Below are 27874 nucleotides of genomic sequence, written 5' to 3' on the forward strand. Positions count from 1 at the left end.
TACAGAACAGAGCATACCGAGTAAAAGCTATTGAGAAGTGGTAGAAACAGGGACTACAGAAGTTCATGGATAGATATTTCCTAAACTGGTGTTGACACAGCCCTTATCCTTGTTTCAATATAGCATGGCATCTGAGAGCAGCTGATTTACTTGCACTGCTTTTTCCTACAGAAAATTTAACTTGTGTATGCACAGAGAGGATTTTAAGTGTCAGATGAGTTTTATGCTTAGGTTAAGATCTGCCCTGCTTGACGTTAGGGACTTGGTAAAACCACCTGTGTTGGCAGCAGGGAAGGTGGCAGCTCCCCCATGCACAAGTGTGTCCCCAGGGATCAGCCGATCCCATTTGAGAGCCAAACAGCTCTCTCTATGGGGGCACTGCCTGTTCACGGCACTGACTGCTGTCCTGGTGAAGGTGCTTGGTTAAAGGGCCTAAATTCGGGCTGGATGATGGATCTAGTGGATCCATGCAAACGTAATGCATATGATGATGGGTGCATGCAAACTGCATTGCATGGGTGTCTCTGGCATGGGGAGTAGCTGAGCCTGAGGGGAAGCTTTGTGAGGCAGTTTTAGAGGGGCTGGAGGCTGTTATATAGAGGTTATTTGGAAAGGTTTTCCTTTTCCTGATCCCACTCTACTGAGAGTGCACAAAACTCCTTTCTCTAGAGCCCTGGCTGAGCTGCTCTGGGTAGAGGGGCAGGACCCAGGGAAAGGTTGGGATTTTGTGGAGAAAAACTGTGCTGTGCTTGTCTTGGGTGAGATACTAAGAGCTGGATGTGGGAGACGAGCACGTGCTATAAACATGCACGGTGGTGATTTAGAGACAGTGGTGTTCAGGCCAAGCAAAACCCAATCTATTAGATTGATAGCTTGGGAGCCTGACTCTATTAGCAGCAAAACAAAAAGAAATCCCATTCATTTTTGTCTAACAACCTTGTTTTCCCTTTTCAGAAGAATCTGACAGAGCTGAGGTCCTTCGGGTCACCACCTCCGGCTGTCAGCAATGTCACTGCTGCTGTGATGGTGCTGATGGCCCCGGGAGGAAAGATTCCCAAGGACAGGAGCTGGAAGGCAGCAAAAGCCGCCATGGCCAGGGTGGATGGGTTCCTGGACTCTTTGATCAAGTTTGACAAGGAGAACATCCACGAGAACTGCCTCAAAGCCCTCCAGCCCTATTTACAAGATCCCAAGTTTAAACCCGAATTTGTGACCACCAAGTCCTACGCTGCAGCTGGCCTCTGCTCTTGGGTGGTGAACATCGTACGCTTCCACGAGGTGTACTGTGACGTGGAGCCGAAGCGGCAGGCTCTGAGCAAAGCCAACGCTGAGCTGGCGGCTGCCCAGGACAAGCTGGCCAGCATCAAGGCCAAAATTGCCGTAAGTTTGGAAAAGCAAGGCAAGCTGTGGCATGGGCTCACCCCTTAGTGGGACCCATGCAAGTCACTGCTCTGGGGAGAAATCCTTTGCTTTGGAGAAAGCTGCTTCTCCACACTCATGTATTTTTAAAAGGGTGGATCCAAAGATTTGGTAGATTTTAGGTCTTTTACCTCCCTTTTATTGCTGCTTTATGTGTTTCATCTGTTCTGCTCCAATCATGCTTGTACCTTAACAGAAAGGCTAGTTATTAATTCTTATTATTCCTACCTAATTTTTAAAATGTAATTTGCCTCTAATTGTGAGCCCTCAGAAAACTCGTTATCTCAAACCAGTGTGTGTTCCCCGTGTGCTGCACAGGGGCAGAAAACAGGAACTGGAGGCTGGCTCCCACAGCAGCACAGTCCCTGGCGGCAGGCACGTTCTGCAGGATGACGACTGCTCCAGTAGAGTCTAATAATTTGTCACGGCATGGCTCTCTGTCAGCATATCTTTGTATTATTCTTACTTAGATTTTTGCTACTTAAGGAAAAAAAAAAAAAGGAATCACTGAATAGATTAAATTACTGCATGATTAAAAGTGAATTTCTGTGGAGAATAGCCTCCATCCCTTCTCTCATAAAATGTTCAAAAACGTACTCCTTTTCTCCCCCCATTCTTGGCCAATACCTACCAATAGCAAAGGGTGGAAGCCAGCATGAGGGCATCCTGCTAGCCCGTCCCTTGGGCAGCGGAGCAGCATCCATCCATCACTCGCTGCTCTCCAGCTCCTTCCCGCCACGAGCAGCCCTCACTTGTGCTCCAGATCGTGGCTTCTTAGGTTGCCGTGGGTCTGGGATCGCTCTTGGTGATTGATGGATCCTCTGGGGCTGTGCTTTCACACTGGCACCACAGGTCATGCAGAATCCCCTTTTGAAACAAAGGTTTGTTAGCAGCTGTCTGACGTGGCACGGGGACCAAATTTGTGTCTTACAATAAGTTACGTGACCTTGCGATGTCCCTCTGGCGGGGGCAGCACGGTCCCTCAGACCTCACTGAGTATGCACCTCTTCTCCCAGCACATCTTCATGTTAGAATATAGCTGACTTTCTTGATACCTTCTAGGGCTGCTTATTCTTTAAATGTTTACTGCCCTTTTAATTAAAAATATTTTTTTTAAATCTACAGAGCTCTCTGGTAGTCCCTTCATGCTGCAGATAAAGAAGGGCATGTGCAGCACCTGAGCAGGGATGGATTTAGAGGTCTTTAGACTCTCATTTTCCCATTTCAGATGTGAAATATGCTGCTGGGGAACCGATGACATCCCATTATGTTGTTTGTTTCCAAAGCTTTTAATGCCTAGTTTGTTTTTTTTTTTTTCTTTAAAGAAGTAGGATTTTGGTAAAGAAAATGGCAATCTGAGGGGATTTAGTGGTACTCCACTGGCACATACTTGCAAAGCTGACTCTTTTAGGTGAGTTCTCCCGTTTGCAGATGGGCAAAATCTGCTCATTGCGTGGGGGTGGATATGGAGGTATATGCTTGAATATCAAGCTGGGATATCTTGGGTAGCTTCACTGACGTGATGCTGATTCATACATACCTGCTTAGAAACAGACACGGAGATGCCAATATACCCACCTTTAGTATTAAATGGAACTATTCTGATCATCCAAAACACTAAGTACCTTCCTCTCTCCTTTGTTTGCTTGGGAAATGAGGTTGGGATGAATCTGGGGGGGGGGGGGCGGTGCAGGAGCAAGATGTATGCTGGCAGCTGTGGTGTGAGATACATCAGATATATCACTGATATATCAGTGTGTACTGGGGTGGGGTACTGCAGGGGGGTTCTGGTCTTTGTGGCTCATAGGTATTCCTTTATCAGATCATACATCTGTAATGGGGTTTTATATATATATATTTGAATATATCTATATAAAAGTATGCACATATATTCATATGAATGTCAAGATACAAACGTTTTGTGTTATGAATTCCAAAGCAGTTCGAGAAGAGGCTGCTTTGTGTTTTTCAAGATAGAGGAGAGCTGCAGATATCCCTAATATAATCCTTTTCATTTTCAAGTTTGTTTCTAGTGCATAGCTCAGACAGTGTTAAAGTGATTTACAGACAGTTAGCCTTAAACAGTTTGCACTGGCTATAGATAAGATCAATTATTACTTCTACTTCTCTTATCAGAAGTGGAATGCTCCAAGTACTTGTGGGAGCTGTTGACTTGTTTAAGACCAAAGTGTGAGCAGGTCTGTCCAAGCAAGAGTCTCTCTTTTGCTAGCATGGAGGGACTCCAAGTGGTTTGGGCTCTTTCTGCCCCATCCCAGCCCTGAAGCACTTTGCAGCCCACCTGCGTGTGTGAAGGTCCCACCTAATGCTGTGACCCAGCTTGGGCTCCTCTGGAAGAGCAAAACAGTGTGCAGGAAGCGCAGCTTGGAGGTGGCTCCAGCATATCGCCAGCTATTGAAGGAGCCCCTTGGGGTTTTAAGCAACAGCTTGAGGAATCAGCAGAGCCCTGGACTGAGACCAAGGTGGCTGAAACATCAGGAAACAGAACTGTTTTCTTAGCTGCCCTACTCGTTTCTCATCTGTAGTGTTGGCCATCAGTACTTGGTCATCAGGACCACTCAGACTGTCTTTCCCAGTTCAAATTCACACCAGGACAGAGCCCCAAATAAACCGCCTTTTTGTGTTCTTTGCCTCTGCCCCCTGCAGATGAGGTGGGCTACAAGCATGTGAAATTGCTCAGCATGTCGCTGCTCAGAGCTTCATCCCAGGTGCCATATAGCGTGCAGCGTGGTGGAGCTTGGTCACCTTGCCTTCAGGGTGAATCAGGTCTTGAGAAGGGGTTTCCTTAAAACTGTGCTGTTGTTTTCTCCTTTCCCTCCTATGCAGCGCCTCAATGAGAACCTGGGAAAGCTCACAGCCAAGTTTGAGAAGGCCACTTCAGACAAACTCAAATGTCAGCAAGAAGCTGAAGCTACAGCATGTACCATCGCTCTTGCAAATCGGCTGGTGAGTGTCAGCAGATGGAATGGTAATGGCATGAATGGGAGGTGTCAGGTGCTGCTGAGATGCCAGCCATGTGCACAGTACGTTACATCCTCTAATTTTTATGGAATACATTACATTTCCTGCAGAGCAGCAAGTTTTTAGTAATGAAAATGATTTTGCTTTGGCTGTTTTCATACATCGGGGTAGGCACTGCATGTGTTTAAAGAGGCTGGCTATGCTCTCTTCACAGCTCTCGTCTCCTTTCTGTTATTTAATTGCATGATCAAGTACTGATGGGACCAAAACTATACGACCGGAAGATCGTATCATAAAGACAAAGCTGGGAGTATACAAGTAGCTTTGCAGGTTTTAAAGTGACAAAAAGAAAATAGTGAAAAGCTCTGAAAAAAAATGCACGTCTCCGTTATCAGTCCATCAGGGTGCATCACAGTCTGTTGTATCTTCAGAACACGCAGCCTCCTGGTCTTCTGCTGGGGCAGTGCCCTTGTCACTGTTTCACAGATCAGTGATAATGCCTGCTGCAACTGCCCATAGCGCTTTGTATTTTGGCTTCCCCAGCAGCCGTTTGGAGCAAGCCAACTCTCCCATGTGCAATGAAATGGGGTGGTGGGAAACTGTCCTGGGGGCGGAGGAGCTGGAGCTGCTTTGAGCAGCTGGCTCTGCCAACTCGAGCCTAGAACTGGCACGCAAAGGCAGCATTGACATTATCTCAGTGGAGGGCCCCGTGCTTTTAATGCTTTTAAAGCATCTGACTCACCTGATCTGCAGGGAAGCTGCAGGTAGGCAGGCACTGCTGTGAGTACAGCCTCACTCGGTGCAATTCCTCCCTGCTGCGGCCGTTGGCACGTGAGGCGCCTGCCTGGCGCGGTGTGCGGCGTGCGCACGGCTGCCACGCGCCTTGGTGCCTGGGGTGTGGGCAGAGTCCCTGCCGTGCATGGCCCCATCCTGGTGGCTGTGCCGCCTGGCCCTTGTAGCTGCGGTGAAATAGCAGATGCTGGGCTTGTCCTTTCTCCCAGGAGCAGGGCAGATATTACGTTGAAACCACTCTTGCAAGAGACTACACCTGCACCTTCAGGAGAGCATCCTGCCTGGTCAGCATGTGGTCAGGGGTGGAAGGTGGAAGTTGCTCTCAATCTCTCTTGTAAAAGCTGCCTCTGCTGGTGGGGCTGGTGGCAGCTTAGAAGACAAAGGTATTTCTAGAAGTGTTGCTGGATGCAGATTTCTCTGCTTGTTTTACCAGATCGTGGCTGTGCTAGGCTGTAACTTGTAGTCATCTGTCCCGACACAGCATGCAGCGATAAGAAGAAAAGATAGCCAAATGGTTTAAGCTTTTTGCCTTGGACACGGAGAGTTGTGCTCAGTCCTCCATTTCCTGCTCTCAGACCTTCTTCAGTGACCTTCAGCAAATTGCTTTACCCTGGATTTTCAGAGCTGTTTAGATTTTGGGTGTTTTTTTTGTGGGGACGTGAAAAATACTGCATTTAGTGGGGCATCAAGTGCTCCCAGGAAACTGCACAACTCACCTCCCTGCATGGTCTGATACTGGGAAACTTTAAACAACAAAATAACAAAATAAGAAAAAAAACTTTTGTCTTTAATCTGCATGTGCCTCGTTGGGAAGTGGGATTGCAGCACTGCTGTAGCACAGCTGGCTGCTTTGCAAATAGTCAGGACTGAGATGTACTCAGATATAAAGGGTCAAAGACAAACAGCAGATAAGTCCCTTCCTACACTGATTTAGATCTCTTTTATGCAACCATAGAAGGAGTTTTATGCTTTCATGTTCTTCAGGTTAAATTGCACTGAATGCTTGCAAAACCTTTAATTAAAACAGGAAAGTAGCTTTTCCATTTGAAAAAGACGCTTATGTTTCTGGGGGCATTTTGCAGGATGAGTATTTCCCTGTGTCTTTCCACAGCCTAACAAAATCCTGTTTAATGTGATGCAGAGGTAGATTGTGGCTCTGAGTCATGTAGGGGGTTGCTAAACACAAAGTACAAGAAGAAAATGTTTTGTGAAAAAGAAACAGAAATGGTGGTTTCAGTTCTTTTCACATAAATATATATGCATATGTGTGTATGTTTTACACTGAATACAGCTTAATTTCACCTCGATTAGTACCACTGTAACAAACAGAGCCTGATTTCATAAAGGTGCATGCTTAGCATGTGAATTTTTGGCTTAAAATGCAAGTCTTCATTGAGGTGCAACTGTGATATTTTGATGAGGAAAAACAGCGTGTTTCTTTTTGAGGCTTTAGCTATATTAGTAAAATTGTCCTTGAAAACCAAAACGAGCAAATATTTTAACACGATAGATTGTCACTTTTGCTGTATGTTGCTCTATGATTTGTAAGGTTTCATAATTTCCTTTAAAAGAAAGCTTTTGATCTGAAATCAAGATAAGACATTGGAACAAATTTTAGACAACCTTTCTGTGGCTGCAGTTAAGGTTTTTGCTATGATGTACGTGTCTGTCCCTGGTCTGATAGCATGGGGTTTGTAGCATGGGTACTATAGTCTCAGTGAAGCCACGGCTGTAGGAATATATTTGCCTTTGAGTGTGTTCGTTACCTCACTAATTAACTGGAACTGCTCACAGGCTCAGGGTCAGCACCTGCATAAAAGCAGAGCTTGTACAAGTGCTTTGCTGGTGCTGGACTCTGTCCTTCATTGGTAAATAACAGAGCATGGCTGTCGTTCTTCAGGTACAGGTTTGATGATTTATTTCACATAACAGTTTAATAATGTGTCATCAAATCCTCCCTGTTTCTTTCCCCTTGAAAGGCTCTGGTTGATTTGGTGGCCGGTTTTGGGAGGAATCCTTTTGCTGTCAAAGCTTTGGGAAACCTGCAATTGCAAACTTTGAGATCTTGAAATTTTTAAATCAACTCGGAAACAGTTAAGCACAAACTTCTTTTCCCATCCCGTTCCTCTTTGTTGTTGTGTGAATGGGTAAAACCACCACATGGCCCGATCTGGTCACCAGGACGTGACACTGACCGTTCCCGTGGTTCTTTCAGTCTCTTATTTACCGAACAAGACTGTTTAGGTGATTGGGTTTCAGGTCTTTCATTGAGGATACTCCCAGAGAAGCAAAGAAAATAGTGAAAGGAAAAATGAGGATTCATTAGTGTGGGGCTTGATCTGTGCATCAGGGTAGATGAGGATATTTTGATTTGGGGGTAGATAGAGAACACTGCTGGAATTTAGGCTTTCTACTTTTAAATGTGATTGTTATTTTTCAGCCCTTCTAGTCCCTGCTGACGTTTTTAAGCCATTTTCATTTAGATTGAATTTGGGCTTCTGCTCAAGTGCAGTACATTGCTGTGGCGGGGACCACAATTTGTCACGTCCTCATGTGCTCACAGAGGTGATGCTCGGGGAAATGGACTTGGAAAGTGGTTTTGCTCTGCATTTGGAAACATGGAGACCTTTGTCAAGCTGCATGCATAGCTGCGATGAGCTAAACTTCATTTTCTCCATAGTTTGCTAATGTCATTGTCTTCCACCCCCAGCCGGTGCCAGGGCGTGCTCTCCCTCCCCCAGCATCAGGTTGAAACTCCCTTTTCATTTCATCATTAGCGAAAAAGCAGAGCCAGGTGGAAGCAAATCTCTATTCCTGCCTCTAGGATCATGTAAAACTGGAGCATCACGTGAGTGGCAGTCTTTGCAGTGCTGAGGAAGATGAGTGCTGGGCAATGCCCACGGTTCTGCTGGAGAAAACAGCGTGGTTACTGTTGGTCTCTAGCTGGCAAACATCAGCCTCGCAGAGCCGGGTGATTTTTTCACTCTGACAGTCACAAACGTTGATAAGAGACTGAGAATCTGGAGAAGCCACTGTCAACCCCGGGCTTTTATAAAGCACAGAAAGATGGGCTGGGATTGGTTTGTTTGTATTATGGTTTTGCTTATGGCATGCCAGAAGATGGATACACACACACACACACACACACACACCCCACCATGAAGAGTCTCCTGTTGCTCCGATGAAGGCACAGCCTAAAAAAGAATGCAACAACAAACAATGGAAAAAAAACAAAACCAGATATTTGTCCTATTCAGTGTGTTCAGTGTGTGCTGCTGCAATGTCTCCAAATGCAAAGATTTGGAAAGAGGTGTGAGTGATGCTCTCCTAATGCTGCAGCTAAGGCCCATAAATGATCTCCCTGTGCTCCCTCCTTCCCAGCCCTCTTTACCCAGCACAACTGAGCCAGAAAAAAGCTGGAAAAGATAGAAAGACTTTACGGCCCTCTTGTTTGTGCGGGAGCCACCAGGGCAGTGCTTCCTGCAGAGACTCCCTGGGGCTCCTCGAAGCGCCGGGCACCTTTGCTGGTTACAGGATGGAGCTGCTCTGTGAGGAGCTGCTAGCAGGGGTTGCAGCCAGGGAGCACTAAACACAGCTGTAAGTGCAGATGAACAAGTTATGTTGGTGCCAATGCCACTAACTGTTTTTAAAGACCTGGTTAGAAAGCACAGCTTGCTACTCCAGCTGTCAAAAATGGATCAGTTTTGCAGTGTATGTAAGGAACTTGCATCCCAGCTTACTGTCGTGCAATGCATACCTTCTTCTGTCTCATCTCTGGCTCTGATCTTGGAATAGATCCCAACAGCCCTTACTGATGTGCCATTTATTTGACATCCTAGATTTATCACTATGTAACTGGGCAGGAATTAAGTTCCCAGACTTTGAAACAAACATATTTGAGTCTGCGTGAAGAATACACCTAACTAAACGCAGGTAGTGTTTGCTTTGGACTGAAAAATGAACCAAGCAGATGAAGATAAGCTGAACTTCCAAAGTGCCTTAATTTGAGTTTTGCATTTTGTGAACTGTAGATGACCTAGGGAAGATGCTCCAGGATCCAAGGGACAGGGACGAGGGAATGTCTAGGGACCTGTGGATAAGAAAAGGGAGGATGGCTGCTGGTGGTGTTTGTAATTGGATACATGCTAATGTGGCAGATGAAATTTAGTGATAAATGCAAAGTATTGCATGCAGGGAAAATGAACCCTAATCATGCATTTACATTGATAGGTCTTAATTGCACTATTATCACTCATATAAGAGCTCTTGGAGTTCTTGCAGAGTTCTCAGAAACAGCAGTGCAGTACATGTCTGGAGGCAGCAAGGCAGATTGAGTGTTAGAAAAATTGGGAAGCAAAAGTTAAATAATTATTGTATCAGTCCAAATCTGTGGTGTGCCTCCATCTGGCATGCTGAACACAATTAGGTTAACCCATCAGAACACAGTAGGTGACCTAGAGATGGTACAGAGATGTATGTAGCTGCTTCCATATTCAAAGTGAAGAAATAGATTGGGACTCTTCAGTTTGGAAAAGAGACCATGTAGTGATGGATGTGACAGAAGCCAATAAAATCACGAATAGTATGGGGAAGTAGAATAGGGAATGATTGTTCACTATCCCTCATTACTAAAGAGCTAAAGGTCATCAAATGAGATAAAGAGAATTCAAATAACTTTTGGATCTGATATAGAAGACACCTGGGATTTCTTAAAGAGATTAAAACTGTCAGTAGGGTGTAATCTAAGCAAGGACTGAGACTTAATGAAGATGGCCAGGATATGAATAGGTAAAAAATCACCTCAAGAAAATAATTAGGAGTATATAGAGAGTCTACAAGTGTTAGAAGATCAAATAATAATGACTTAGTCTTCTTAGCGATGGAGAGCAATGGGAGTATGAGAATTTACCTCAAGGAGACTGGAGGAAGGATCTAGAGGTACTTCACCTTAAAAAACTGCAAAAGAAAGATGGAGAAAGTAGACTTCTATGCACTTTTAACTGGAGTTAAGATTAAGGATAATCTGGCTATGATTCTACCTTAAAAGTACTTCTTTGCTTCTTTTTCAACAAGTAGGATTACGTAAGAAATGTTAAGTGGGCCGAGACCGAGGTCTGTTCAGCTTCAACTGGATTCCAGCACATGTCCAGCACAGAGGAGGAGCAGGGCAGGCACATCCCATGCTGCCTGATGCCTGGTATTTTCCAGCTTTTGTATGCTCCACTTAGTGAACATGGCTGCGTGTGGTAAGACAGTAAGACTGAGAAAATAGAAATGGAAAAGCCCACAGATGAAGAAGAAGCATGATTATAGTTGAAATAATTGGATGGCCTTGGTATGGGAACTGCAGGAATAGGATGAAATCAAGTAATACATGACACAGATGTGTAATTACGGAATTATAACACGTTTGTCTCTAAACCAAAAGATCGTTGGCCAGCAGCCACAAGGACCAAGTGAATCTATTTGTTCAGGCTTTGGCCTGCAAGTAGTCCCAAGGAAAACTAATATGGTCTTAATACATTTAGGAAATGTATTAAGACTAGGCTTACTAGTCAAGTCTAGGGGGATACTAGGCAAGTCCAAGGGGATACCAGCACGCACTGAGATAGTGAAAGGCACTGGGGAAACCTCGTCTTTGTGAGCGGGGTGGTGATTCACGATGATGAAAGAAAGGGTAGAAGACTGCTTAGAAGGCAGTTTTCACTGGGTTCTCAGAGATGGATGGATTTGTCAAGGCAGGAAGGCCACCAGGGGCATTTTTGCAGGTTTCTGTTAGATCTTGTTGTTCATCAGATCATTTATGATTAAACAATCTGGAAGAGGTGGTGACTAAGCAGGTTGCACAGTTTCTCAATAATATGAATACAGTAGAGATGAAGACTATGAAGAATTGTAAAAATGATACCCATGATGGAGGTATGAAATGCAGAGTACGCAAATGTAAAGTAATGCATGTTGGAAAAATTAGTTTTTACTTTGCATGCCCTGTAAGTGATGCTGAGCTAGTTATTATCATTCAGGAATGTGAGTTCTGTGAGAATTCAGTTCTGTGAGTGTGTGAGCTCTGTGCTCCCAGAGGAAGAAGAAATTAACAAACCCCAAACCAAAGCTGAAATTGAAAGTTAGCATTTATTAGGAAAAGAAGAGAACAAAACCGGAACAAAAAAGTCCCCATCTTGCTATATAAACCCATTCCAAATAAATCTTGAACATGCAGCTGTACCTCCACCCCCTCTGCCATACCTCAAAGGATGTAGTAGAATTGAAAATGGTGTGGAGAAGGTAACGATAAAAAGAAACTGGAGGATAAAGATTACATCATTCAGTAAAGATAAAGATTGCAAGGACAATCAAAAGGCTTCTGTACGAGGAATTATTGAATAGACTTAAAGCTCTTCAACCTCAAAAGGAGACAGCAGAGGGGATATCAAGGTCTTGAAATCATGAGTGGTACGGAGAAGGTGAAGCAGGCTTGATTGTTCAGTGTTTTTCCACTGTGAGAACAGATTTTAGCAATTGAAAAGGTCAGACAGCACATAAAAGGATGCACTTTTTTACAGAAAGCATGGCTAAACTGTGGTTCTCCTGGCTGCAAGATGCTGAAGGTACCTGAAGGTTGGTTGGCATCCATGGCACCTTAGACTAGGTCATGAAGAAATAACTCATCAGTGGCTATTAAAGCAAAGATGGTGGCGGTGTCAGCCCTCCTGGGGACTTGTGTTCTGCAGATCAGAAACAATCCGGTTTAGGGGAATAGGTTATTCAAAGTGATAACACACATCATAGGGATTTGTGTTAGAGCTGGCCCTATTTAACGTCTTATTAATGAGCTAGGAGGAGAGAACCACCCCTTTACATGGGGTGGTTTGCAAAGACAAAGATCTAGAGGAGTTTTTAAGAAAAACAAGAAATAAAAAGAATCCTAAGCTTGTGTGGACTACAGACCAAAGAAGAAAAATAGAAAATGCTGGCTGGCCCTGGCTGGTGGCAGAGACATGTGATTAGGGTGGAATATTTAAATTAGATGGGTATTTCCAGATCATCCTGACATCAAGAGGGTGATTGTGAATTTGACCATAAGCTTCAGCATTCTTGATCTCAAAATCCATAATGCCAGCTTAAAACTCTGTTGGGTTCTTATGGCTTGCGAACCTGAAGGATGCATTACGTTCATTTTTTCAGGCTGGGTTTCTTAATTGCTAGAGCTGAAGTCTTCTTTAAAAAAATAAATATAAAATAGGGTCAGGATCTCTTCTAATCACTTGATTTGATGAACAAGGGACCCAAAAAGTACCAGTGGTCAAAGAAATTGGCTGTGCATGTAGAGATGCCTCATTTTGCAGGGAGATACCATAACTTCCTCAATACTGGTAAGCCCCCAGTTGGATGGCTTGTCCATTGGACGCTCATGAAAAGTGTCCATGAGCAAGTGTTTTCTGTATGGGGCCTTAACGGAAAAGAAAATGCAGACCTAAGGGGTTTGTGACTGTAAAGGCAAAATGTCACCTAGCAGGGGTCATAATAAACAGTATGAAATAGCTGAAGTTTGTGGCTGTTGGAGGGGAGCCTCTGAGTGAGAGAGGGTGTAATGCTGAGGCAATTAACAGTTGATGGGCTCCCACAAAAATTGTATTAATTCCTTCTGAGGAAGTAATGGATCTTCCCTCGATGACTTTAGAGCAGGTCTGGAGCAGGCAGCTGAGACTCACCAGCAGGACCAGCCTTTCACAGAACAGGAGGGTTTTAGCAAAATAATTGTTGGGTGTTTCCCATCCAGGTTTTAAACTTTAGGAAATGATGTTTGAAGTCAGGGACAAGGTATGGATGTGGCCAGATCCTTAGGTATTGCTTACAGAACAACTGTAATGATCAATTTGACCTGGCAAATTGTAGGTTGGAGGCCTTGCCTCTGAGAACGTGAGATGGGCTGAAGTTGTGAAGGACTTCAAACAGCAACAGAGCACCTTGTGTGGAGATGTCTTACTGATTACGGCCTTTGTCTCCTACCTGGGATACTTCACCAAGAAATACCGGCAAGACCTCCTGGATGGAATCTGGAAGCCATATTTGCACCAGTTGAAAGTAAGCCCTGCTTTCTTTGAAAAGCAGTTGTTACTGTGCATAACATGGCCATAAGGGGAGTCTGTTGTCCATAGGGAGTCTCCTAAGTGAGGTCCCACCAAGCTGCACTGAGGAGCAAGTCATAGCCATGCTTGATTCACTGCTCTCTGGGAAAGACATTGTGGTCTCCTTGATCCATGCAAGTGACCCCATTCTCCCATGGACAGAGGAGAAGTCCCAGTGCAGCATCTCAAACATGGAGCCCAGTTGCCAATTTGTGCAGGAGTCAGGGATAGCCCAGAAAGAGAGATACGGTATGGAAAAGGGACTGCTTGGAGCAGGCAGAGCTCACTGCCAGCTCTTTGGTAGGCTTGGAAAGACTCCAGATGGTACTTCGTGTAGGACATGAGCTCTGTTCATGCTGGTCATGCCTCTCAGCTGGTTTCAAACATGTCTTGCTGTTTTGACCAGATGGAAACCATCATGCTTCAGGTTTGCTTAATATTTCACTAATTTCTACCAGGTACTTCATACATAAGTAAATGCAAGTGCTCTGTCTCCTGCAGGATTGAGCTTTTGCACATCATTACCTAACTGGATGTTATAAATCTTGGTGAAATGCCAACAGGCTTTTAAATAAGGTCACAACTGGCAGTGATGCCCAAATAAAAAAGCCAAGAAAATCAACAAGTTAGGATGTGAGAGAAAAAAAAAAATCATCCTGCTTTCTTAATACAAAAAAAAAAAACAAAACCTTGGTTACAAAAGGAAGTGTTGTTCCAAAAATGGCCTCTCTTGGTGCTTAGAAATTTCACAGAAGTTGCCTGTATTTCCATGTGAAAATTAAAGACCCTTTCTGTTCAGATGACTGGCACAGATAACTTTCTGGTTGTCACACCCAGAAGTGGCCTCCCATGTCAGAGAAGTGTTTCTGGAACTGCTGATGCCATTTTGCAACACAACAGCAGGCTGATGAGGGTGTTAATTATATTCTTCCAAGCTGTCATCTCAGAGAGCTTGTGCATAGCAGAGTGTGGTCTGATCTTGCTCAGTGCGGCTGCAGCCGTTTGGGGCTCTCAGTACTCCGCAGGCAAAATCTTTGGGATCCATGCATAATTTATGTTCATTCACAACAGTAGTGGGAAACACTTAATACTAGATCAAAACTACCCTGTAGAATGGCAAGCCACTGATAAATAAGACTTCTCAGTTCTTAATTAGGCTAACTTTGCTTGAATTGTTTTGCTTGCTCATCTCTGGAGTATGTTGCAAGCTGTACTCACCACCTTGTACTGACACGTTTCTCCTTTCCTGCCAGGTGCCCATCCCTGTAACTCCATCCCTAGATCCTCTGACCATGTTGACAGATGATGCTGACATAGCGGCTTGGCAGAACGAGGGGCTGCCGGCTGACCGCATGTCCACTGAAAATGCCACCATCCTCACCAACTGCGAACGCTGGCCCCTCATGGTGGATCCCCAGTTACAGGGTATCAAATGGATCAAAAACAAGTATGGTGAAGACCTCCGAGTGATCCGAATTGGGCAGAAGGGGTAAACATCATTTTTATCTCATCACAGTATCTTTTAATGGCTATCTGCCTGTCGTATTTGATGAAGAGCGTATGTTTAACTGCAGCCATCAGAGCCAATTACATTGAGGAAAACCCTCAAATGTATTTGTGCATGAGCTGCTTATTCATTACCAAAATGATAGAGATTCCTCATTAAATAGAGGGGCTGTTTAGTTCTCGGCCAAGTTACCATAGAAACTCCTCTGAAACGGAGAATGAAAAGAGCGACGTGCTGGAGGCTGAGCTCCACGTAAGACTATGTCGTCCTCCCGCAGCTTCGTGCTGCGTTGTGTCCTGACTCTTTTACCCAGGCAGATGAGTGGAGCTTCCTACAGGTTGGACGAAGGGAGAGGGTGAAACTGGCTTGAGGCTTTCTGTTCCCTGAGACCCAGATGGGCTAACTCTGCTCCCACGTTGGCAGCAGCTAGGAGGTTTTCTTCATGGCACCTCTGCCTTGTTCCAGCCAAATCTTTTGTGGGAAGGCTTTTCCACTCGGCTCTTATCTCTCGTCAGAGCACTGTTTTCTGCTGTATCAAGTCACACTGATTTCTACCCACTAGTAAGGACTCCCAGCTGGAAGGAGCAGACCCACAGTTAGATTCCTGCCTGGACATGAGCCCTGAGACTTTTTATATATATATATATATATATATATATATATTTATATACAGAACAAAGCATTGGCAATAGGTGAGAGTGGCTTGAGAGCTCAGTGCATGGGTCTGATCTGTTGTCTCACCATGTCTTGGGGTTGCCCAGGTTGTTCCACTGGTGCCTACTCTGCTTTCCTCATAGAAAATAACAAGAAGTTATTAGCTTTGCTCTCACGTGGGCTGACAATACATTTGGAAACTTCTATATTTTTTCATAGAAGCAAATTTCTGTTTCCTGGCCAACCAGGTCACCATGCCTTGCAGTTATTCAGGAGCTTGGGGAAAAGTAAGGATGCCAGAGGAGACACCTAGCTACAAACCTCCAGGTTGGAACAGGAGAAATAGACCCCGTAACATTCATATACTGCCATTACAGGCATCAGTACAACCATAGAACATCTTTTTCCCCTCCTGACCACATACCAGCTAGAGAGTACTCTGAGAGGGGAGTTTTGTGTGAGGTTCCGATGTTTTAGCCAGTGGAATTAGCTGAGTGGTTCCTCTGATGGAGTAGCAGCAGTCGGTGAGCACCCTCCCCGCCTGCCCAGGGTCCTGCTCTCCTCTTTGCAGAGAAGTAAGTTGCGTTAAATGCAGAGCAGCCCCAAAGGAGCGAGCACAAGTGTGTGACCCTGCCCTTCCCAGTGCAGAGCATCCCTGACCAGCACTTAGGCACTGTGCAGAGGAGTCCAATTTCCTTGTGAGGAAGGAAGAATTAAATGATAGTCACACTGTCCTAAACATGTCCTTAAACCCTGTGCACAACGGAGCTGCAACCTGCTGTTCTTCCTAGCTGTTATGCAAGGTTAACTGCACCAGTGGATTCTGGGGGAAAACAAAGTGTTTGATAAAAACAAAGCAAACAGTCTGAGCCTTTTCTGTTCTCTGCTGCCCATGCTCTTTCCTTGAGAAAGAAGATGCAGTTGTTACTGCTTGTCCCTGGGAGACCTGAGATCCCATTCTCTCTGTTGGACGGCCAAGACTTTGCCCCTTTCCACACTGCGTGTCGACACCATCCTGCCCCTCTTCCTCTCTTGCAAGTTCTGGTATGTGCACATAGCTGCCTTCACAGTGCAGAGCCCCCATCTGTCCCCTTCATGGCCCCCTTGTTGCAAAGCATCGCATCCAGCCTCGCCATGATGGGTGCCACCACTGTCTCCCACAGGTATCTGGACACGATGGAACGCGCCCTGGCTGTGGGTGAACTGGTTTTGATTGAAAACCTGGAGGAATCTGTGGATCCGGTTCTGGGGCCATTACTGGGGAGAGAAACGATCAAGAAAGGAAGGTGAGCTTCTGGAAGGTTTAATGGCATGTGTGCTTCCATCGTGGTGTTTGGGATCTTTGTGCTGTTGTGCTCTCCTTTTCTGACCTCAAATTGTGTGCTCTTCTATGGCAGCACTAACATCCTCCCTTCAGAAGTGAGAGCATTTTAAATCAGGCAGTCACAGGCAATTCAGTCAAAGGATGGCTTTGAAATAAACCTGGCTTTTTCATTTAGCTGGACAGTGCCATTCAAACCTCATGTAAAAGTGAGACCTTTTGTATAACGACCTTGGTGTCTGTAATTGGCTATCTTGGTGCTGAACTATTACCAAAATAGCTATTGCTGTTGTGAAGAAAAAGTAACCTTGGATTTTAGCAAACACTAAATCATTTAGGATTACAGCTACAGATGTAAGCATTAGGAATATATGTGTTTCTTAATGAGGGCAAGTTCTTCATGGCAGCCACTGGTCATCCTCCAGCCTGGAGGAGTTCAGAGAGAGGGGCAGCAAGGGATTGACATTTTTGTGCAAAATGAGCACATTTTTAGAATGTGCTCAAAGGCAACCAATAAAACCTTGTGCTCAGCACTAAAGTTGGATCAGGGACTCTTTTGATGCTGTTTCTCCAGTTTTTGCAGAGCAGAGTCGCCTGCCTTTAGAAGGATGCACATTGCTTGGGCTTCTCCAAGTCTGTGCCTCCTGCAGCACCCCAACTGCAGCCCTGCTTCTGGCTTTCAGAAGTAAAGAACAAAATCCTGGCTAAGTGCTGGATCTCCCATTCCTTAAGTTCCTTAAGGATCGTTTCCTTACTTAACTGTGGGTTTAAAGTTTTCCAGGACCAGTTCAAGTCCCAGTAGTTTGCTGTAGAACTCACAGATGGCCTCTGGTAGTCCAGGCACAGGAAGGCTTCTTAGAATCAGGGCACTCCTGGACACCGCCATGAACTGCTTGTGCTGTGTGATCTCTCTCTGCCTCATTTTCCCAGCTGTAAAAGCAATAGAGGTGGTCAAGAAGAGACTTCGTCAGCTGATGTTTGACAGGAAAGTGTATTCAAATTCCTGTGGTGACACCACTGTTTCCATTACAGCCCAGCTGCATCTATGAAAGCATCACTATTGTCCTCATACATGTCCAGTTCCCCTTTTCCTCTGTTTCCCATGTGTGTTGCCAAACCTGGGTTCAGAACACCTCAGTTCCTGGGTCCCAAGCGATGTTACCTCCCAGGAATGGCACCAAGCTGCTCTCTGAACCCAGCTTCGCTGCTCAAGCTCAGTGCAATCAACCAGCCTGGCTCAAGCCCACAGACCAGACAATTTTAGCTGTAGCCAGTTAGAATTTCAATGCTGGGAGGCTTTTCTTCCATGTAACACCAGCCTTAGGCAGAATACGGTCTCCATATAAAGCAAGGAAGGTTCCTGGCTCATACTGACCACCCCAATGCTGGAAACTGTGAGTTTTCTCAAAGAGAGTCCGAAATTCAGGGGCAGGACTCTGGGGTTTTTATCCTAAATCAGGAGTGTTTCAAGTGTGTCCAATTTCAAATACTTTCTGCTTTAAAAGTGATTGCTGTGTGCAAAGTCCCATTGCTGGTAGATTCCATTGGCTGATACCACCATTTGTGTTTGGGTGAAACATCCTGGAAGAGATGTGCGCTCATTCTGCTGCTGTAATTTCAGGTACATTAAGATCGGGGACAAAGAATGTGAATACAACCCTGCTTTCCGTCTCATCCTCCACACAAAGCTGGCAAACCCACATTTCCAACCCGAGCTGCAGGCACAGTGCACCCTCATCAACTTCACCGTCACACAGGATGGCTTGGAGGACCAGCTGCTTGCAGCAGTGGTCAGCATGGAGAGGCCAGACTTGGAGGAGCTCAAGGTCAGTAGCTGGGAGTTTGCACTAGGAGGCAGTAAAATATTTTTTTTTTAAAAGTAACACAGCTATTTTAAAACAGATAGCATTTCATGTGCAAAGGTATAGAGATCACAGAGCTCTCCGTAAAATCAGGAGATTTCCCTCAGATGAGGATTTTTTTCTTCAACTTTTTGTTTTCTTGGCATTTTGGGAACACTTAAACTGGAATTTCAAGTCTTTTTTTTCCTCCAAAAATTTGGGTAAAAATTTCTCGTCCTATTCCTCTTGTAAGTGGAAACTGAGATTCTCATTATGTCATTTTTCTCTAGACTTTACTTCCAAAATAATATCTGTGGAATTAATCTCACTTAATTTTATGCTTTTATGGTATCAGATTCCCACTGTAAATATTGTGAGGCTGGTAACTATTTTTTTCTGTTCTGGTTCTTCTTCCAACTGTCTTGTAATTGGCCAAAATATTCTCTATCTTTCTCTTTCCTTTCCTTTCCTTTTTTTTTTTTTAATAAGTATGGCTTCAGTTTCAATATAATTTTTTGAAGAAAAGCTTTTTTGCTAACAGCACATTTAGCAATGTAATGGATATGTATAATACTAAATATTTACTGAGAGTGGGAATAAATTTACTGCACACATTCAGCCAGGCCAGGCCAGTTTTGTAATAATCTTTTCATTTAATGAGATTCTAAAACACGTTAGCTGTGCAGTCTTAATGATGCATTTCGTTTTAAACAGGCTCATGTGCTAACGAGCCAAAAGATGGCATAAAAAGTACGTAATGAACTGATTTAATGTGTAATCCGTGGTTATCTTGCTGGGACCATGAGGGACCCCGAGCATCTCCATCAGGCACCCCGGCACTCGCTCATCGCCGGCATGCACAGGCTGCGTGCGGGCACTTGCTTTTGCTGATTTGCACAGAAGGGGGTTGTGTGGGCTGACCACGGGGATCACAGCGGTGTCATTAACTGCTGGTGCGTTTAGGACCATTCCTCTTAGCCTCAGCAGCACTGCTGTTAATGGCTGTTGTCACAATAAGAAAGACAAATTCAATATCGTGTGCAGTCATCAAATCCACTATTAGGCTCTGAAAATTTGTAATCTGCAGCACTTCCTCCCATGTTATAAAAGAACTGTGTGTTAGGGAGCAGTGAAAATGACGTGAAATAGGGATCATATCTTTTGGAGTCCTTGCTTCTTCAGGATGTGTGTGCTGTGGAAGAGGAAGGTTGGACACAAGACCATGGAAACCTATCCCTGGGTGTCAGCTATGCCTCCAGCTCCAGGGGATTTGGGGCTTCATGAACACTAAGTAGATATAGATTAGTGTGGGATGCAATTTTCTTTTTCTGTAGGAATATTTAAGACTTTTTTTTTTACCCACTCTGATTCTCTTCTTCTGCCTCTATTTCATTTGCTAACATGGACAAAACCACTGGGGCTGTTGTCTGATAGCTGTGGGGAGCTCCTTGAAAATATGTGTTTGTATTGCTGGATTCCCCAAAGTAGAGGCCACGTATCAAGGTGTGCTCTGAGCAGTTCCTTATTCCCTGGGACAACAGGGATGGATTTGGCAGCTGGGGAAGGTTGAAGGCTCTGGCGCATGGGCAGATGGAGGTGGCTCTTACAGACCTGTGCAGTAGGTGCTGTTCTCAAAATCTCCTTATGGAGCAACCTTACACATGGAGCCGAGAATTTATTGTTAATAAAATGAACAACTTAATAGAATCATCATAGAATCATAGAATGGCTTGGGTTGGAAAGGGCATTAAAGATCACCTAGTTCCAAAGAGTTTCCTCTAACCTCTATTCTAAATCTCCCTTCTTTTAGTTTAAAACCATTCCCCCTTGTCCTGTCACTGTCTGCTCAAGCAAAGAGTCACTCTCCATCTTTTTTATAAGCCCCCTCTAAGTATTGAAAAGCTGCAATAAGGTCTCCCTGGAGCCTTCTCTTCTCCAGGCTGAACAGCCCCAGCTCTCTCAGCCTTTCCTCACAGAGAGGTACTCCAGACCTCTTGTCATCCTCATGGCCTACTCTGGACCAGCTCTAACAGCCCCACATCCTTCTTGTGCTGGAAGCCCCAGACCTGGATGCAGGACTCCAGGTGGGGCCTCACCAGGGCAGAGCAGAGGGGGACAATTCCCTCCCCTGCTGCCCACCCCTCTGTTGATGCAGCCCGGGATGCAGTTGGCCTTCTGGGCTGCAAGCGTGCACTGCCAGCTCGTGTCAAGCCTTTCATCCACCAGAACCCCCAAGTCCTTCTCTGCAGGGCCACTCAGTGAGTTCTTCTCCCAGTCTGTGCTCATGCCTGGGATTGCCCCAACCCAGGTGCAGCACCCTGCACTTGGACTTGCTGAACCTCATTAGTTTCATGTGGGCCCACTTCTCAAGCTTGTCCATGTCCCTTTGGATGGCATTCCTTCCTTCCGTTGTATCGACTGCACCACTCAGCTTGGTGTCATCTGCAAACTTGCTGAGGGTGCACTCGATCCCACTGTCTATGTCATTGATGAAGATATTTAACAGTACCGGTCCCAGGACAGGCCCCTGAGGGACACCACTCGTCACTGGCCTCCACCTGGGCATAGAGCCATTGACCACCATTCTCTGGGTGCGACCTTCAAGCCAACTCCTTATCCACTGAATTGTCCACCTTTCAAATCCATCTCTCTGCAATTTGGAGACCAGGATGTCATGAGGGGCCGTGTGAGAGGCCTTGCAGAAGTCCAGGTAGATCACATTGATTGGTCTTCCTTTGTCAACTGATGCAGTCACTCCATCGTAGAAACCCACCAGATTGGTCAGGCACATTTACCCTTGGTGAAGCCCTGCTGGCTGTCTCAGACCACCTCTTTGTCTTACATATGCCTCAACACCGCTTCCAGGAGAATTTTTTCCATGATCTTGCCAGGCAGAGGTGAGCCTCACTGGTCTGTAGTTCCTCAGGTCCTCCTTTCTGCCCTTATTAAAAAAAGAGTGATGTTTCTCTTTTTCCAGTCACCAGGGACTTCATCTGACTGCCAGGACTTTTCAAATAGGTTGGAGAGAGGCTTGGCAACTACATAAGCCAATTCCTTCAGGACCCTGGAATGCATGTCATCGGGCCCCATAGACTTGCACGTGTTAATTTTCATCAGGTGGTCTCCAACCTGCTCTTCACTTACAGTGGGTGGGACTTTGCTCCCCCAGCCTCCATCTATGGGTTCAGGAAGATGAACGACATGGGAAGCCTGACTGACAGTGAAGACTGAGACAAAGAAGTTGTTGAGTACCTCAGCCTTCTCCATGTCTGTCATTGCCAGTTCACCCTTCTCATCCATCAGAGGGGGTACACTCTCCTTGGCCTTTCTTTTCTGAGCAATGTACCTAGAATCCCTTCCTGTTATTCTCTGCATCCCTTGCCAAGCTCTGTTCCATCTGTGCCTTGGCTTTCCTGATCCCATCCCTACACATCCGGACTGCATCCCTGTACTGTTCCCAGGCCACATGTCCCTGCTTCCACTGCCTGTGCATTTCCTTCTTGCACCTCAGTTTGACCAGCAGATCCTTGCTCAGTCATCCTGGTTGTCTGCCCTCCCTGCCTGCTTTTTTACGTAGGGGGATGGAGAATTCTTGCACTCTAAGGAAAACATCCTTAAAGAGTCTCCAGCTCTGCTCAGCTCCTTTATCCCTAAGGACAGTGTTCCAGGGGATCTCAGCTACTAGGTCTTTAAATAGCTTGAAGTTTGCTCTTCGGAAGTTCAGGGCCCTGACTTTGCTCTTCGTCAGGCCCATATTCCTCGAGATCGCAAACTCAACCAGGGTGTGGTCACTGCGGCCCAGACTGCCTCCAGTCTTGACCTCTTTAATGAGCTCTTCCATGTTGGTGAGCACCAGGTAAAGTAACGCTTCTCCTCTGGTTGGTTTGTCTAGTACCTGGACCTGGAAGTTACCCTCAATGCACTCCAGGAATCTTCTGGATTGCTCACAGCCTGCTGTGTAGTTTTCCCAGCAGACATCCAGGTGGTTGAAGTCCCCCATCAGGATGAGAGCATGCGAGTGCGATGCTTCTTGTAGTTGAAGCAAGAATGCCTTGTCCACAGGCTCCCGTTGATCAGGCGGCCTGTGGTAGACCCCAACCACAAGCTGTCCTTTATTGGTGTGGTCCTTAACTCTCACCCATAAGCTCTCAACCTGTCCGTGGCTGTTTCTCAAAGGCAACTCTTCCCAATCAATTCCTTCCCTAGTGTAGAGGGCAACACCACCTCCCTTCCTTCCCTGTCTATCCCTTCTGAAGAGTTTGTAGCCCTCTGTTCAAATGTTCCAATGATGTGATCCATCCCACCATGTTTTGGTGATAGCAATCAGGTCATATTTGTCTAATTGCACCATGGTTTCCAATCCCTCTCGCTTGTTTCCCATGCCGCGTACGTTGGTGTAGAGGCATTTCAGCTGGGCAATCAGTCGTATTGCGTTTCTAGAGCCCTCCCTGATTGCATTGGGACAGTTCACAAGTATTTCCCTGTCGTTACTTAGAGTGATGGTGTTCTCACATATGCTTTCTTCACTCAGAGCTGCATCCCCTTCCCCCACCACATCTAGTTTAAAGCCCTCCTGATATGCCCAGCCAGCTTACTGCCCAGAACTCTCTTGCCCCTTCTGGACAGCTGTGCCCCATCCGGTGTCAGCATACCCGATCCCTCAAAAGCGCGTCCAGGGTTATTATTAGTCCAATTACAGTAACACCAACACTTTATACATGTTTTCTCAACAGTCTGCATATGAAATCTCTTTCTTCATTATTGAGTCTTTTTGTTCCTTCTTACCTTTGAACTGGCTTTATCTCATCCACAGCATTGCACGCCTGCTACGATGGGTGTGCAGAGTCTGAAGCCTCAGATAATGTGCCACATTTGTACTCTGCCATGTTTTTGTTCTAGAGGCGGTTCAGGCTGTGCAGAATAACTGCATGCTGTGACTCTGAATTAAAGCCAGGCTAAAACAGGTTACACCACTAGGGAGCTGGCTTTGAGACAACCACAGCTCAAAGGAACTGAAACCAGTTCAGGCCAAGGCAAGCAATGCCACGTCCTGAGACCTTCCCTGTCAGGTCTGCAGGTGGACTGCAGCAGTCCACCATCCTGGTCACATGGCTTGCTGGGAAATTCAGGAAGAAAAAGAGCTCTTTAGAAGTGGATTGAAAATACAGGGGTTTTGTTTGCTTGGTTTTGGTTGAATGGTTTGGTTTTTATCTGGTTTGTGATGTTAAGATAGTAGAGTAAACCCAGCAGATAGGACAGGTGGCTGCTGTGGCTCACTGCAGTCTGGTATCTGACCTGGGATGGTGCTGGTAATGAGTCCTGCCAAACTGCCCAGTAGCTCCGGGGGCCTTTTTTTTTTTTTTTTTTTGTTTTTCATGAAGCAAGATTTTAAAGGGTTTTAGAATAACCTGTTTCCCTGAACTAGCACTGTTATGTATCAACTGTGAAATAACAGATAATGAGCTCCACTGCAGAAATAAGAAATGATGACCTTGCTACTGCTGAAAACAATAGCAGGATAAAGCTGCAACAGATGCAGGCTGTTGTGGGAAATACAGCATTGTGCGCCCTTCTAAGGGTGCTTTTCAGAAATTGCATGGTGATTACAAGCTATTGGAGCAAAAGTCACACACATCCTCATTAAGAACTGCAGGGCTTACAGTCTGTGGTCTGGAATAATAGCTTGCAAAATGTCATTTTTCAAGGCATGCTATGCTTGAGTGACAGGAACTTACTAAATTAGCCATGTTAGTTTTCTGTTTCAAGACTTGTGAAATATTTACCACCATGTTCAAACTCCTGTGTGTAATGCCTACAGAACAGGCCTTTAAGAACAGCCATTTATAGCTGAAATACCAATAAACGGCATGCTTCAGTGCACAGTCTGCTGAATAGTTGACTTGACATTAACATAGAATGAGTGTGTGCAGCAAGTATATGAAATTTCAGCCCAAATATTGAAAGATTACTTATTAATGAAAGAGTTAATCTCTTTGAAAGCCTCTGACAACAGAGCAAATATTAGTGGCTCCCTTTTGTGGGATTGGAAGAGGCACGATGATACACTTCCCATTTCTGGGGATCTTTCAGCCCCTGTGGGTGGTTGGAAGGTTGGGTAGGTTTTCCAGAAAGAGTCTTTGGAGGATTAAATCTGTTGGTTCATGCCACTGAATCTGCCATGGGACAGTTGGTGTGGCCCAGGACCCATTTCATATGCACTGCACGTGCACCATCCCTGCTACTTCATGGAGCTGGCTGATTTCTGAAGGCCTTTAAAACATTATTTTGCAAGTTGTTTGAATCGCTTGGTTATGTCACTTAAATACAGTGTCTGTACTTAAAACACTACTCTTTGACAGAGTTTTACATAACAGCATGTTAGTGATTGACTTTATTTTTGTAGAGAACAGTCACCAGGCTTATAACTTAGCAGCATCCAAACCAGATGCATGGCTTTGCTATGAGATGTTTTCTGTCATGCCATTAAAAACAGGCATTTGCAGTAGGACCCCATAGTGAAATAATATAATGCACCTGAAGGTCAGGAAAGATGCTGTTTCCTTGAGCAAACATGTAGAATAGTGCAGTGACATTTCATAGAAGAGAATCTGTTCTGGAGGACCATTTCAAAAAGAAGCCAGCTGAGTTTTTATTTCCACCATGAACAGTGTTAATCGCTGGTGTTTCTGCAGAAGAGGGAAATGGAACAAGTGGCTGGGGAGAGCCAAGGGAGAATTATTTCACAGAAATAGGAGGAATTTTTGGTAGAATTCAAAAGATCTGCCCTTGAGGCAAGATGATTGCTGATTGTTTCTGCCTGGCTATCTTCGCATTAACTTTGCAAACCCGTTTTTGTGGGGCCTCCCCTGGCATGTACAGCTTCTCACACAGCTAGCTGATGGGCTGTGAGGTCTTGAGGCCAGGGTCCAACTGGGAGCAGCACTGAGCGAGACTGTGACTTTGCTCAGTTCTGAGCCTGAGATGAGTTGTGCTCATCTCTGCCCTAGTGAGCCTGCCCTTGTTTCACCATCTGCTTTCAGTCCCTCAGCTCTCATTGCCAGCGGGACTGGTGTTGACCTGAAGTGGGGTATGCAGAGCTTCACAGGGGGGTGAGTAGCAGCTGTGTTAGTATGTAGGCTTGCTCCATAGGGACTATCCAGGCTGAATTACGCCTAATAAATAGCTCCTTTTAAGAAAGAGATGCAGGATGTGTGTTTGAGATGGAGGCTGAATGTCTTTTCCTCTTGTTCCATTTCCAGCAGTTTAATACTTTTCTAGTGGAAGGGCTCAGTTCTCCTGATGCTTTCTGTGCTGCTCAGGATTTCTCTGAATCAATGATATGTTAGGTGTGGAGTGATCCTCAGAGCTCTGCCCATATCCAAGAATCATAGAGAGCAGGAATAATCAATATTGGACTGTGGCAATGGCTAGTTAGAAGCCCATCCCTATGTGAAGGTGGTTAATCCTTGCTTTACTGCATGTTTTGTGGCTAAAACTTTCTGCATTGGTTATTTGCAGTCAGATCTCACGAAGCAACAGAATGGATTCAAAATCACCTTGAAAACATTAGAGGACAACTTGCTCTCTCGACTGTCATCGGCATCTGGGAACTTCCTGGGAGACACAGCATTGGTGGAAAACTTGGAGATCACTAAACAGACAGCAGCAGAAATTGAAGAAAAGGTAAAAAGACAGTGATAGCCCAGAGAAAAATGTGTATGATGTTATCCTTAAGGGTTTGTGGGTGAAACATAGCTTTTTTGCTATGCTGGTCTCTATGACTTTTGCTGAGTAGCAAATAGAAAGTGGTATAAATTGAAGTGCTCTCCATTCTGGCCAGCTTCAAGCTATTTAATTCGTTGGAGCTTTTGTATGTTAAATGGCCTATTTAAGACCAAGAGAAAATGGCAGTGCCTGATGTAAAGATGATAAAATTTACACACTGTAGCAAGGCAGCTTTAAACTGCTCCAGCATAATTCTGAGTACATCACACTTCTTCAATTAGGTTGCGTTTTAGTACTGACAGGGGACTGTAGAGTTTGTGATCTCAAGTAAATCTGCAAGAACTTGGATATTTCATACCCATCCGTTCCTTAAGGTGTAAATCAGCTGTTGCAATGGCTGTGCACTGTCAGTATTGTCACTTACCTGGGTCACCTAGCTGGCCACATGGGGATAGTTAAATGCATGGTGGTTTTGCCCTGATGCTGAGGGAACTTGAGAAATGTTGTCATGACAGGATTGCAATAGGGCCTCTGTCAGACCATCCTCAGCTGCTGCCCTCCCCAGTCCTTTCATCTTCACAGCCTGCACTTGTCCTCCAGCCCGTGGGTCCATGCTGCCTGGGTAGGTTACCCATGTGCTCAGGTCAGGCTGGAACTGCCTCCACATGAAAAAATTGAATGATTTCTGCTAGCTCTTTATGGGACATCATATGCATCCAGCTTCCTAAGGACAGTATGCTCAAAGGGCATGTTGAAGGGATGTTTTGACATGGCAAGGTTGGCATCTCCCTATTGAAGTAAATGTTCTTGATATGCTTCAGCTTCTGAACAAGATGAGGCTGGAATGCTGGTCACTGCCAACTCTGTGGCAATGGGGATGAATGTTGGACTTTGGATTTGTTTTTTTATGATTTTGGTACCCACATGGAAAGCAATCTCAGGACAATGTTAGAACTCTGCTTCTCAAGTCAACCCCTCCTCTGTTCCTGGTTTGTCTACACAAAATAGTGTTCAGCCAGTATTTTCTTTCCTATACCAATTCTCCCCACTATGTTTAAGAAGAGCAACTGTCTTCCCCACCTCTGGCTTTTATGCTGTTAGATTTAGTAAGTATTTTGTGGGTAGCACAACTGAAAGTAGTCTAAGTCTAGGCTAGACCCTGACATCCCTGTGTAGTCAGTGAAGAGATGTAGGTGCTACCAGAGAGGGCATGGGGATGAGGAAAACTCATCTGACATTCTGACATGGATGGGTGTGTTAAGTATGTTCATGGCCCATGCAGGTGTTTGTTTCTGCAAGAAACTTTGCAGATGCTTTTTTTTTTTTTTTTTTTTTTTTTTTTTGAGATTCTACAGCCCATCATTGCTTTCAGGGACGTGCAAACAGACTAATCCCATGGATCCCAACATGTGTTGGTTGCTGACAACAGATTAAGGCTCAGTCGGAGCTTCATTGGGAAGGTTTGGTGTGCTCGTATCAGCTCAGGTCATGGCAGAGAGAGGCCCAG

At 45.2% G+C, this 27874-nt stretch overlaps 1 protein-coding gene across 6 annotated transcripts in view; it reads left to right on the forward strand.

Moving 5' to 3' along the window:
• The window catches only part of DNAH9 (dynein axonemal heavy chain 9), a 220124-nt gene that overhangs the window by 99649 nt on the left and 92601 nt on the right, over window positions 1–27874 (forward strand). For 5 of the 6 annotated variants that reach the window (XM_083804841.1, XM_083804842.1, XM_083804844.1 and 2 more), the window contains 7 exons: window positions 955–1380; window positions 4264–4383; window positions 13087–13275; window positions 14573–14808; window positions 16644–16766; window positions 18423–18627; window positions 26161–26325. In XM_083804841.1, the coding sequence (XP_083660967.1) occupies window positions 955–1380; window positions 4264–4383; window positions 13087–13275; window positions 14573–14808; window positions 16644–16766; window positions 18423–18627; window positions 26161–26325 (1464 nt within the window). The remainder of the gene's footprint in view (window positions 1–954; window positions 1381–4263; window positions 4384–13086; window positions 13276–14572; window positions 14809–16643; window positions 16767–18422; window positions 18628–26160; window positions 26326–27874) is intronic. The other variant, XM_083804843.1, reaches the window with a different exon arrangement.

This window comes from Anser anser, assembly GCF_964211835.1.
Source record: "Anser anser genome assembly, chromosome: 19".
Taxonomy (NCBI): domain Eukaryota; kingdom Metazoa; phylum Chordata; class Aves; order Anseriformes; family Anatidae; genus Anser; species Anser anser.